At 43.7% G+C, this 13,932-nt stretch overlaps 1 protein-coding gene across 1 annotated transcript in view; it reads left to right on the forward strand.

Moving 5' to 3' along the window:
• Nucleotides 1-401: 401 nt before the first annotated feature.
• cd2ap (CD2 associated protein) overlaps nucleotides 402-13,932 on the forward strand; it is a 55,755-nt gene continuing 42,224 nt past the window's right edge. Inside the window, exon 1 of the mRNA XM_023952734.1 lies at nucleotides 402-672. Within this exon, the coding sequence (XP_023808502.1) occupies nucleotides 669-672 (4 nt within the window). The 5' untranslated portion in view covers nucleotides 402-668. The remainder of the gene's footprint in view (nucleotides 673-13,932) is intronic.

Genomic DNA, 13,932 nt, shown 5'->3' on the forward strand with positions numbered 1-13,932 from the left:
CAAAACAAAAGTCATGTGATCAAGCTGGTGAAGGGAAAGTGCCAGGCGGCCAAGACTTTGTAGCTACTAAACGTCTCAGATTAATTGTTGCACTATTAGAATGTCTTTGCAAACTTTAGAGTGGTTTTTTTTAGCAGATTTTTCACAGAAATATACCATGTTCTCAGTTTTGCTGCCCATTCATTAAATGTATATTCTTTACATATAAAAAGGTAATAAAAAGCTTATAAATGCACACGATTTATGACCAAGGAGCGTCGTTTTAACCTAAAAAACTCATGATTATATTCTATAATTTGATTTGCTGTGCTAATTTAGATTTGAAGAAAAAAAAGGTTGGTTCAGTCCACATTCCTCTCGCGGGACTCTCTCCTAAAACCTCGCGACGTTTCCGGCTGTTTTGGATTTCAGGCAGCTGGAGTCCAAGAAAGGTGGAGACTCCCGATGAACTTCCTGCACGGCAATCTGACTTCAAGATTCAACGGAGGAGGCTGCCGCGGATGCTGCTGGATCTGATGGATACTCGCCTTTTTCCCCGGCCGTGAATCAATCAAAAATAGGACTTTGTGATTGCCTCCTCCTCGTACCCTCCCTCTTCTCCCACACACCTGACTGCTAGCGGCGAAGATTCCCGACGTTTGATCGCGCGGCGCAGCGCAAAGGGAGGAATGGGTGAGTTTTCCATGATGTGGCACTCCTTTCCGGATTTTCTGCTCCATATTTTTTCCAGGTTGTGGAGGCTGACCCGGGTGAAGCTTTACCCCGCATGTCGCCACCTGAATCCCGGTCATTCTTTTCGGGATACCGTCTTTTAACTTAGCCTCCCCGTAAGCTAGCTGGTTAGCTTAGCGTGCTAGCTCCTGGGATAACAGGATAACGCTACCTCCATACCTGGATTTAGTTGACTATTGAGCTCATTTTGATTTAAATTAGCACCTTTTTATGACAGTTTTCCTGCTGGAAATCAGCTCTGTGACCTGAAGGCGCTGTTATACGATAGTAAAGGCGGTATTTCCTTCAAAACGAGCTCGCTGTTGACTAACTTCCTAAGAAAATAACTCACCAGAAAACTTAGACTTTTTTTATTTTTAGGAACGTAGTCTTGACAAAGAATTTTAACTTCCGTTTTTTTTATTTTTGTGGCTTTTGTGGTTTTTGTCATTGAACTTCTTGGTAGTTTAGATTTCAAAAGTGCTGCAAAAAGGCAAGCGCTCCAGTCAAGCAGCACAGGGAGGGAGGATCACCGTTACTGAGGAAATGCTGAGCCTCCTCTAAAGATTGCCAAATTCTCTGCTCTGAATCATGACCCTGGCGCTTGTATGCAGTGGGACTAGTTCAGGCACTCTTATGTTGTAGAACAGGTTCCAAGCTTATCCTGGTTTTACCTTCAGGCGTGCTTCAGCTACAATTTTACTTGTGGGATCCTCTTGGATGAAAACTTTGATCTATTTTCTGGTGATGAGTCTAAAAAAAGGATCATGTGGGAACCTGTCCACACACACACTCCTTTGAGGGGTCTGCTCAGTCCCACCAAATGAAAAAGCTCTGTTCTTTGGGTTCTGCAGCCAGGGCCGTGTTCAAACATGTTTGTTTGCTCTCTGGGAGTTCAAGCCTCACACACAGGAGCAGGTTGTCGAGCTGCATTCCTGCAGCTGAATTCTGGTCTCAAAGGCCAGCATGTGGTCCAAACAGGTTCCCACCTCTGAACCAGAAACTGCTTCTGCCGCCGTCGGCCTTTTATACTTGGAAGTTAAGTAAAAAAAAATAAAAAATGGAAGGATATGCAATCTTTTTGCCACTAATTCCCTTGCGTAGGAGTGTTGAAATTAGTCGTCTCATAGGAGTGTGCGCATTTTTGCCCCGTTTCTTTTTTTTAAAGGCAAAGTCACAGCTGGGCTACAGAAACTAAATATAATTGTGTGTGTGTGTGTGTGTGTGTGTGTGTATATATATATATATATATATATATATATATATATATATATATATATATATATATATATATATATATATATACATACACACACATAGTACACACAACCGTGAGTGGTGACAGAATTGTTTGTTTTGGGTTCGTTTCAAATCTTAAAACTGTTTTTTGCCTGTAGATTTGTCTTCTTATCAAAGGTTGAGTTAAAGATCCACTCCTGCAAAGTGTGTTTTTCACATATTCTTGTGGCATTTTTCTGATGGCGGAGGACACGTGTAAAGAAAATTCAGCTTCAAATAGTGTTTCTGAGTATTTCTTTATTCATATTGTTGTGATTCAGGAGCAGACAAAAACATTGCTGTTTGTCACTTAGAAAACACACTGGGTGGGCACAAGCTCCATTCCGATCCATCAGCTTGGAGAGGACTAGACACATGCACGTCTTCTTTGTCCTCGTCTGCGCTGGCTTAAAAGTGTTCGGCTGGAAAGCTCTGATATTGCTCGCCATTTTTCTTGCACCGCTTATATTAGGTTGGGGGTGTGGGGGGGGGGGGGGGGGGGGGGGGGGGCTGTACTCCTATGAGAGCGTATGCTGCGCCAACAGTTCAGCTACATTTTTAAAGACATTACTGCTGCAGAAACTGTCTTAGAAAAGGACACAAGTTATTTAATCTTGGCTAGAAACGGCATTCGCAGAATTCAAAGACCATTGGAAGCGCTTGGAAAATGGATGAAAAGATGTTCGGAGTGACACTGGAGGCAGACTCTCTTCCATGAGCTGCTGAGCAGACGTCTGCTACATAGTTTGAATACTTTAGTGTAAAAGTCTGCACAACCATTTAACTGTGATTGGATTCATGCCCAGAAAGGGGGTTTAAATAATAAACCAATTTCCCAGTGACCTCAGACAGGGGTCATTTTCTTACTATTGTTAATGGAGCTGATGAATGTCAGTTTAAAGCAGGGCTTTCATTAATGCTTAAGCAGGGGTATTTCTAACTGCCCCGTGCAAACGGTTAGCAATCAAAGAAGCTGTTGTGCTGCTTCTGTTGAGGAGGTTCTTCTGTTCCAGGTTTTATCTGATAGACGCACTTTATCGGCCCGTTTAACGGCTTACAAACAACGCACCGTATAAAGCTCGTCAAAGTGAGTTTGTTTGCTAAAATTGTACTTTTTTGGCTGTTTGCAGTGAACAAAGTCTTAATTTAATTCGGTCTTGATTTTGAAATAGCTGTTATTTACTTGGAAGTCAAATCTATGAACAATACAAACATCCATGCAACGATTCTTTAAATGTAAATAATCAAAAACAAATTGCAGAAATTGTGAGAAAATAAAGCAGGGGGAAAAAGTAATAATATTGTTCAAATAAATAAAATAAAAAGCAGTTATAGTGGCCACAAATGCTATCAAGATGATGCAGAAAATTGACTGAAAGTAGCTAAAAATGCATGTCAAAAGCGTAAACCTTAGTCGCATTCACCTGTACGGGTGCTTCATGTTTTTGGGTTGTCCAGGCCCATGGAGGGTCGTAGAGAGGAGTGGTCACATCTTAAGGTCAGCGCAGGTGTGTCTTGCAGTTCCCTTAAGGTTCGTAAAGCCACCTTAAGGGACGCCACGAAAATGGAATAGAATGTTAGGCGTGTGGTAAGTGTATCGAGAAGTATTTGTCAGGGTAATGTGTGTTGCAAGCACTTATGACGTACGGGTGATTGTATCATACGGTGATTGTGCCTTACACCACACTGTAGTCCTTAGTGAGGTGTGTGCACTGGTTCTTTACTGACCGTGTGCAAAAGCTGCACGCACAGGGAGTACAGATAATGCTAAAATACCTGTAGGACGCCCACACAAATTACTCTCTGATTGCTTCACAGTCAAGCTGCACACAAGGACCACACATGTATCACATGAACAGCACTAATGGGCTCCTTGGGCTAGGTTTGGGGGATTAAAAATCTGTGTGATGTATCTGCGTCTCGCCTGTTGTTCGCAGCATACCCATACAAATGTGTATGAACGTTTTGGCTTCATGGGCTTACTGAGCACTCCACAATATTGACATGTCTTGCAGGCCACCTGTATGCCCCGTACAGGTTTTTCCATCTTTTACCTGCAGACAGCCCCTATCCACATGTAAGGGTAGTTGTGACTAAGGTTGAACTTTCTCACTGCATGGCGTGAAGAGAAAGTGGTCTTTTACAGCAGGTACGTTTATGATCAGATGAAGCATTTGAATGCTTCCTTTTCTGCTGCCTCTGAAAGGGGCGATGCCTTCAATGCCTCGCGTTACATTCTAGGCTTATGTGCTGTTATCTGTTTTTTTTATTGTGCTTCTGTTCACTTGCATGCTGAGGTGCAGTAACAGTAGAAATGAGTCTGCTCTGAAGGTTTTAAAAAAACCAACGGGGCTTTTAAAGATGGCACCTCTGCCAGAGAGAATTTGAACCTTTTCTGTTCTTACAAACGGAGCTAGCTTCATTATTGATGTCTTCAACTCTTGAATATTTGCTTTTTTTATGTATCTCTTTGCGGTACGAGGGGAAAAAAGGTTACAAAGACAAAATGATCCTCTTCACAATTCAGGATAGTTGATTAATGTAGATGGTTAACATGCAGATCTGGTGGAATGCCTAAGTATTCTATTATTACCCTGAATTAGCATAATTCTCAACATGGAACAAAATTTCATAAACACAACCAGTTGACCTGCGGGAAACTCAAAAGCTGTTCTTTTTTCCATTTATTTACTTTTTAATGGTAAACCCACAGGAGGAAGCAGGTCTAGTGTTGGTTTCTCAGAAGACTGGACTGCCCCACCCTGATTCTCCTTATCCACCCCCCCCCTGCTCGTTTTTCAGCTCTCCCCGCCCCACTTGCTGCTGATGACTTAGCTCAGGTATGTTCAGTCAATCAGAACCTGCAATCACCTGACCCAGCTGATCAGCAATCAGGGTCGTGGTAGACCTTGAGCTCCAGGTGGTGGGTCGGAGGCCTGTTACTGCTTCTGAGATGACCCTCTGTGGGGCAAAGGAGGGTCCAGCTCTTCCGTTATTATCGAAGGAATCAGATCTTCACTCAATGAAACGTTTCTGCTCATGTCAGCATGCAGAGCAGAACGTGACTTTCAGGAATTAAAGTCAAACAGACGTGACGGTGTCTTGCTTGAAAAAAAGATCCTCAAGAGCATTGCCTCAACAGCTTTTCCCATGATGCATTTCATCCTACTGGAGCCGGTAACCTTCAAGTGAGGACGAGGAAGTGTTGGTGTTGTGTTGAAGGTCAGCACAGTAGGTTTCATGTCCCAACAGGAACTTGTTTGTGTGTCAGTTGTGTTTGTGCCGTCTCTTTAAATCTGTGCAGGAGTTTTTAAAATATTCCAGCTTGTTACATAAGCTGAGGCCTTATTAGGATGCAGAATGTAAATCACATGATGGGTAGAAGAAGCAGAATATGTTACAGTTCGATGATGCATGACTCCTCATACAACTCTGGATTCTGATGCTAAACTCTCCAAAATAATGGCATTTAACTTTATATTTCCTCCTTCTGTTTTTATAACTTTGATGCTGTTTGCTGAACAGACTGATCCTGCTGGAAAAGGTCCAAACGCTGGTTCTGACCAGACGAGTGGGCCCGAAACCAAGGGTCTTGATATACATACATGTAAACATTGGTTTGGGGACATAAGAGTTTAAAGAACGGCAAATGATGAGGCTTTTAAAAAGAGGTGTAAAGCTGTGGTGAGGCGGTGAAGGTGTATACCACAACAGGGCTCCAGACAAACTTTTTTAACTAGGAGCACAGTGGCCCCTAACTGAAAATTTTAGGGGCGCAACCAGAAAATTTAGGGGCGCATACCGTAAATCAACATGCTAACCAAATCTACTAATTTCCACTGTATTACGAATAAATACTTTAATAATAGATGCAGAAATTACAATGCGCTTTTTCTAATTCAGTGTCACATTTTATTCTTCACTTATGAAAATGCAACAACAGGTAAACTGACATCACCATCGCTGTCATGACAGTACAAATAAGTAAAGAAAACGGATGGGAATTTATCTTAGTGACACCAAATAGGTGCAGCCAAGATGCACAATAACCGTGTTTGAGATCACCCAGGTGGACGCAACGCTGCGCAGATCACCTGGTGTGAGATGTATATTTTTGTTTTTGCTCCAACATCACCTGTCAATCAAAAAAAAAATATCACGAGAAAGGGGTGGGAGCAAGGGGCAAACCTACCAGGACACAGCTGAAAACTGAACTGACTGAAAGCTGCCCTACAGACTACAAAACAATGCATTATGGGACATGTGTCCTGATGGTTTTTGTAGTTGAGTGATTAATTAAAATAATTTAAAATACCAATTCATTAAAAAAGGCTGCATACATCACAAAACATTAAAATAATCATAAAATAAATATATAATAACACAGATCACACTAAGGGGGAGAGGAATATTAAAACTAAATTGAATTTTAAGGACAACTCCAACTTCCTGTTGTCCTTCAGTCTTGCTGCAGATTCGCCTTCATCTCACAGCCCCCCATCCCACCCCCGGCCTGGGGGGTGGGGGGTGTGAGATGGTAGGGGTTCATCTCAAACACGTCTATCGTTGCATTTTCCCCACGTATTTTCAGTGAGTCTAAAACTAATGTTGTTTTTGCTGGCACGTGTCTAAAGTTTAAGCCCCGTTAGCTGTCACGCACGTACGTGGGGGACATTTATTCTCCTCAGCTGACCATCTCCCGCGGGAGCGGTGTGCTGCCGTAACAGCCGTTCATAAACCGTTTGATGCGCCGCCGTAACCGTAACCAAAACTTAACCTTCCTCCGGGTCTGTGTGACCCAGAGAAAAGTTCTTTTTTTTTTTCTTTCTAACTTGTCCTGTCCAACAGCTGGGCAGACAGATGAGAGCTGAGGGCCTCTTGTGTTGGACATATTTTACTTTAACAAGAGGGGTTATTAATCTTCAGACAAACCAAAGGTATGTCTGAATAAACCCCTTTTGTAATTGAGGCCAAACTTTATTAATTTCAATCATGTCTGAAAATCTTTGGTGTTGGACCGGACGGAAAAGGAAAGAGGGGAAGAAGAGAGAGGGACGTTAGAGAGAGCGGGGGTAGGGGGTGATAATAGGAGGGGAAGGGGGATAAGACCATGAAGCAGCATAAAGCAACAAGTTTACTGGTTGTTAATCATTATGGTAAGGTTTAAATGCAAAAAAAAAAAAAAAAAAAAGGGCGGAGCCTGTCCACACACACACTCAAATGTTATAAACACACCTGTTAGTTGCAAAAATGTCCACCTGTCCACATGTACACAAAACAGATAGTGTTCACACGCATACTTATGCCTTAAAACCAACTAGTGTGAAATATTTCAGTCATTCAGTCTGTTGAGCCAACACTTGTGCTCAGGTGAGTGTTTATGTTCTTCTAAAATGGATGGTGGAACGTGAAAAGAAGGAGGGAGAGTGCCCAGCCAACCCCACCCCAAGACCCCCACCGCACCAGCAGCGGCAGCCGGAATCCCCCCAACGCCACACGGGAACCGGCAGGGAACAACCGCCGCCCGGGCGACCAAGCCCGCCACCCAGGCCAGGGCCAGCAGGGCCGCCGCAAGGCCCCCAGAGCCAGAGAGCAGGGAGGCACGGAGGGAAAGAGGGCGCCGCCCCAGCCCAACCAGGAGAGCAGCCCCCCCGCCGCGCCGGGAGAACCCAACGCAGGGCCCCACCGGAGAAGGACGCCCACAGCCCCAGACGAGCACCCCACCACCACCCAGGAGTTCCGGGCATCCCCCCGCCCCAACCCCAGGTACGAGCCAGGACCCCCCAAGGGAGACCCACTCCGCACTCCAGGCAGCCATCCGCCCGTCCCACGGTTGGTCCAGGGAGGAGCGAGGCAGGGGCCCGCCGCCCCCGCCCAGGAGGGGGGAACCCCGGGGAAAAAAGAGGGCCCACAAGGGGTGTTGTAAATATACCAGTGACCCAGAGAAAAGTTCAGCACGGACTGCATGTATTTAGAAAATTACGAGCGAATAAATACGTTCAGAAAGGAAAGTAAGGAACTCCTTCATGTGGTCTGGGGAGGGGGCTGTCAGGTGTCCTGCTTTCAAGCCCTGTCATTGTCCCGCCCCCAACAGTCATTTAACCCACTGTGATTGGTTGGTCATCTCCGTGCACGACAATGAAAAAGTGTCATTCATTAAAACTGGCGGGCTGCAGTAACATTAAACCTTCATATTAAGGCGGGGGCCGCAAAATATCATCTTGGGGGCCGCAAATCGCCCGCGAGTTTGAGACCCCCGCTGTACACTTTGGCACTGGTACACTAGCCGCAGGTCGGAAGAACGGATCAATAGTTCACTTACTCATAGCTCAGACGGACATATCAGGTTGTGATGATATTTGTCTCCATTTCCTTCCCACAGATGTTTACGCGCGCGCAAATATCTCTAGGCCCCGCCCCCTCCACATATTTTAGCCACTTACAGTGACTTATTCTTCTCACAGACGGGCATCACGCGAATGTCTGTGCTCGCGTTTCCTGAGTATGTGCGCGAGTGTGTGTCTGCCTGCGTGTGTGTGCGCTCGCTTCTCAGATTATTTCATTGATCATTAACGTGCCCCTTCCACATTTAATGTATAAAGAAATACGTAGGGTGGGGGAGGCAAATTTACTGGATGTAAAATTTAGTCGCACACTCTCAAATTTTGGTCGCAAAATGCGACCAATTGCTCGCAGTCTGGAGCCCTGCACAACCAGCAGAGCTATCCAGTTGAGTTTTTCCTGTTTAAAGACCCCCTCTGCTAATCGTTTCATCTATTTTAAAAGCTTTTCAGTGGTGGTTTAGTTATGATTGTTGGTTTTAGCCAAAAAAAAAACTGTCCTTTTCTAGGACATAGTTTCTGCAGAGCGGCCGTAGTTCATGAGAAATTAGTGTTTAAAAATGCCAAAAATCCAATTTTCATGAAATGTTTCTGTCCCGCTGGAGTATTGAACACCAACAACCTGATTGATGTGTGTTAAATAACATCAGAAGCAATAGATATGGGTTTGGATTGTAAACCTTCCTCACATTTCTGCTATTAGAAGTGTGTTGGGTCGGCACGGAGGTAAAACGCTTTAGTGTCTCAGTGAGAAGGCGCTGGTTTAAATCCCAGCTGAGGCCTTTTCTGTGTGTGTAGTGTATGTTCTCCTCGCTCATGCGTGGGTTTTCTCAGACGCTCTGGCTTCCTCCCACTGTCTAAAAGCATGCTTCAGGAGTTAATTTATGTTTGGAGATTGTCATGAAAAATGAATGTGTGTGTGTGTGTGTGGTTAACTAAATATAAACACAGCAACAGAGCTGTGCATTGATTTCATACAGCAGACTTCTGCACCAGCCATACTTGTTTGTTGGTGAAAACATTTTTTATTTTCCTAACTGGTAACAAAAAAACAAGCTAATTCTTTAGTATTCTTGGATTGGATATGTTGTTACTTTCTTAAAGATCCATTTCAATGAAAACTGGGTTTTTGGTGTTCTTTAACATGTTCTAACATTTTCTCAAGATGGAGGACATAACAGAATTTCAGATTAAAACTGTGTTACAGAAAATGTATTTTTCTTTATTCTTATTCATTTTTACTCAAGCTAGCTAGCTTCTAAAACATCTGCTGCATTGCTCTACAAACATTTTTACAACTTGTATTAGTAAACCTTCATGTTGGAGCCCATTTCCAAATGAGATGTTAAAATAAAATAGTTTTTGTTAAACATATTCCATAGTTTCTCGTATTTGGTAAAGAAAGGAAAAGCGGGGAGAAAAATCTCAGATTAAATTTTTTTGGTCATATCTCCCAGCTGTAAAAGCGGGAGAAAATGTAAACAAAGGCATGATGGGAGATCAACGTAGGGTTACTTCCACGCCAGCAGCTCCCCCCACTACTCGGATAAGAATTTCTGATGAACTCCTGCCGTGCTGCAGAAACTATGTTTTAAACAAATGACGTGTTTTTGGATTTTGGCCAAAAAGGACATTATTACATTTAGGATCTCTGGGAAGGCTTTTACCATAGATGAAATATTTACTTGATTGGTCTAATATTGGAATTTCAACATGATTCAAAAGCTGACTGAATAGAATTCTCTCTGATTTGATCTTCAGCCAGCAGAGGAGGAAGACTTCAAGCACAGGTGTCAAACTTCAGGCCTGGGGGGTCGCTTTCCTGCTGTTGCTATTGTAGCAGGTTAGATAACCACACCTGTTCCAGGTATTCAGCTGCAGAGAAGGCTGGGTTTCTGAAAGACTTTGAGCTTTGAATGGATACAAGTGGCTTCACTGAGGCTGCTCTGCAGGGGGGCTGGCTGGATGCTCCAGGGTGAGGAGCTGGAAGGAGCCACTGCTCCTCCACAAGGAGAGAGGCCGGTTCAGGTTGCTGGCTCTGGCGTCTCTTTTGAGTGCCTCCTGAACGCCTCCCTGCAGAGGTATTCTGAACCTGTCCCACCAAGAGAAATGCCCCAGCGAAGACCCAGAGGTGCTGGAGGGAAGTTTCCATGGAGAGCATCTCAGTTTTAAAGGCTGCCCCTGTGACTTGAATCTAGACCAGGGGTTAAAGATGGTTGTTCAGACCGGCCCAAACCCAGATTTCCTTTAAGGTGGCTGGACCCATTTTAGTTCTATATTTGAACCTGAGCTTGTGTTGTTTTCTCTTTTTTGAAGATTAATTTCATCCAAGGAAAAATAATTGTTCAATTTAGTTTGTTTCAAATGTTGCTTTAACCCTTGTGCTATCTTAGATGACCCCACCCTTACATTGACGTGTTCTTCCTACCATGACAAAGGTGGATAAAGGTGGAAAGATTTCATGTAATCCATGGACACCAGTGAAGATCCCAAATCATTGAAGAAAAAAGGTTCAGAGCACTGTCTAGTGGGTCTAGATCAGTGCTCCTCAACCTTTTTTTCACCGCGGACCGGTACAAAGCAAGACGCGTTTACTGCGGACTGGTTGGGGCGGGGGGTTGTTGAGGTGCAACGCAAGACACGTTTACCATGGACCAGGGGTGGTATTTTCTCTTTAGTAATAATAATAACAATAGTAATAATTGGACCGTTTCCCCTTGTCAAAGCAACTTTCTAAAGAAGCTTGTTTTTTGCTCATTTTGTTTTTTTGGGTATAATTATAGCGGGGTGGATCACGTGATGTTTGGTGTTGCGACTTTGACGTGCGTTAAGTGTGACGGATGTAACAGAGAGAATCCGGTCACTTTTCAAAATAAAACGTTTTTTTCGGGGGGGGGGGGGGAAACAATAAAATGGAAATTATTTTTTTCTTTCTGTGCGTCCCGGTGCCAAAATTTCCCGCGGCCCAATACCGGTCCGCAGCCCGGTGCCAAGTGTCCCACGGACCGGTACCGGGCCGCGGCCCGGTGGTTGGGGACCACTGATCTAGATGACCCAACTCCCAACGTTAAAGTGCCTAAGATAGCACAAAGGTTAAAGACAGCTGTTGCCAGTTTTTTGTCTCCATTGAGACGGATTAGATTGGTTGGTAGTTTTGAAAGTTGAGTATTTATTTCGGCTTTAATTTTTTTAGGCTAAAAATGACATAATCATAATGCAAAGACCACTGGGGGTGCTTTTACAATAATAGATCAAGTTGTGATCAGAGTGGGACTTAAAGTTTTTTTGTAGTTTTTGCACTTCTTACACAGCTGTAATATGTGTTATAACAACCGGAGATGTCGCCTGCGACACCTAAACGCCCTTAGCTGCTCTTTGACCATTTACGCGTCAGAATTATCAGCCGATTCTGATGCGGAGAAAAAAGGCTTTTCGCATCGGCTGTCCACCAATATGCATAAATAACTCACAAAAAATGTTGCTTAACGGAACAAAGCTGCTTTTCTTTAGCTTCAGAATCCGCTGGAATTACGTTAATTGTGTACAGTTACGGTAGTCGAAAGAGGGTCAACACTGGGTCTAAAGCACCGGTGATAACGGGTTCAATGAACAGTTATTCTCCGCACTGTGCGCCTGGTAACTGAAAGACTGACGGTGAACTTCTTCTAGTGCCTGGATATTTCATAGAAACCTTTCCTCTCATCATATCCAGAGCCTCTGATCAGTGGAAAAGGAGGCAGATATGAGTTTCCTCCACACTGATAGTGTGTGTGAGGAAACTCACATCACACTTATTCAGGCGGACTGCCTGGCAGTTTACTCGCCTGCATAGCCTTGTGGAAAGCCCCCCCCCTTCCTCCCACTCCCTTTTCACTGCAACATCCTCCTGTCTGTCAGTGGCTTATGTAACATCCACTCCATGTTGCAGCCTCTACCACCCGGAGCCGTCGACAGGAAACCCAACAAACCCAGCAGCTCTGAAAATGAGAGATCGAGGGCTGCTTTCACACCGGGCCGCTTAGTTTGGACTGGAGATGGCTTTTTTATTTGCCAAGTACTTAAGCTACAGCCAATCAGGTTGCAGAAACCATGTACTGTAAACAGAAAAAACGGGAAAAAATGGCATCTAGAATTGTACAAAAAAATCAGCCAAGCAGCGAAACCGCAATAAGTGAACCATGTTATTTATTGGAAGAAAGCTCTATATTGATAGACCATAAATGTTTTCTATCGTTGTCAGCAGATGCCAATATTATTGTCCATCCAAACCCAATCACTAGGGCCCATCTGACAGCAAAGGTCAAGGTTCATTTCCAAAGCAACCCTGGTGATGGTCCCTGTGTCTAAAGTGGACTGTTTTTCCTGAGTGTCAAAGAGAAGACACAAGCCAAACCAAACGCTGTCTGATGAGAATGTATTTTGCGTGCAAATTTAGGGGGGGGGGCACATTACTAACATTACATTAAAATTACTAACTTCTAGCCACAAAGTATTAATTGAAGGAAACTTTTTTTGTTGTTTTTTGAATGCAGAATCCTAAGAAACCTGTTTAACACGTCTCTGTTGGACTGTCTATTGTTGGAGACGGCTGGAACATACCACCTTGTAACTTCCACTTTACCTCCTCGTTTCCTCTTTGCACTTATAACCTTTACGTCTTTGCATACATAGACTATTGCACACACTTTAAACTGTACTTGGAGATGAAGTGCAGTATTTTTGTCACTAGATTTTTCAGCAGTTCTCCAGGGTACAAAAAAAAGATCACGCTGCAACCTCAACATTTATGTAACCTGACGCATCAGCTGGTGTTTGTCTCGCTGCAGATACCAGAGGATGTGGTCTGAGCATGTAGAGTTGACATGCAGCACATCCAGTCTTGACGTACAATTGGCAAGATGAGGAAGTTTCACATGCAGTGTACTGTTTTCATTTTTAGATTTACTGTTCCATGCACAAGTTTTAGGCAGGTGTAAAAAAAAAAAGATTGATTCTTATTGTTACACCTACAAAACATCGGGATTTTTAGGGTAATAATCAGATTTGTGATTGACCAATTCTACCTAACAGGTGCTGATGATCATCAGTGTCGCATGCAGGCTGAACCTCAGCCATGAACTGAAACAGAAACGGCTGTTTAGGAGGCTTTAAACTCTGCTTTCAATGTGAGGTTGTGAAATACAGTTTCATGTCACGGCAAGAGTGACCGCAGCGACAAGACACAAGGTACTTCTACTTTATGGTCAATTTCAGACAAAGATTTGAAAGCAGATTGGTTTTTCCAGCTCTTCCAAAGCAGCACAAAGAAACGAGAAACATGGAGGATCATAGATGTTGTTCCGACACAGTCTGTTCAGTTTAGACGTTGTGGTTGGCTAAGGAATTTTGTGTAGTAGATAACACACATCAAACTGATTATCTTTCAAAATAGTCCAGCAATACCATCCAGCCAGAATTGGCATAAACCAGTGGGACTCTGGTACACTCATTTACCGTCTGGAGAAGTCTGGACAGAATGTTCTTCTTGGAAGAGTTGCAGCCAAAAACACCAAACCTTTGACGTAGAAACAAAGTCTTTCTACTTTCAGTTGAACAAGGGTGC

The sequence above is a fragment of the Oryzias latipes genome, chromosome 24, assembly GCF_002234675.1.
Source record: "Oryzias latipes chromosome 24, ASM223467v1".
In the NCBI taxonomy this organism is placed as follows: Eukaryota; Metazoa; Chordata; class Actinopteri; order Beloniformes; family Adrianichthyidae; genus Oryzias; species Oryzias latipes.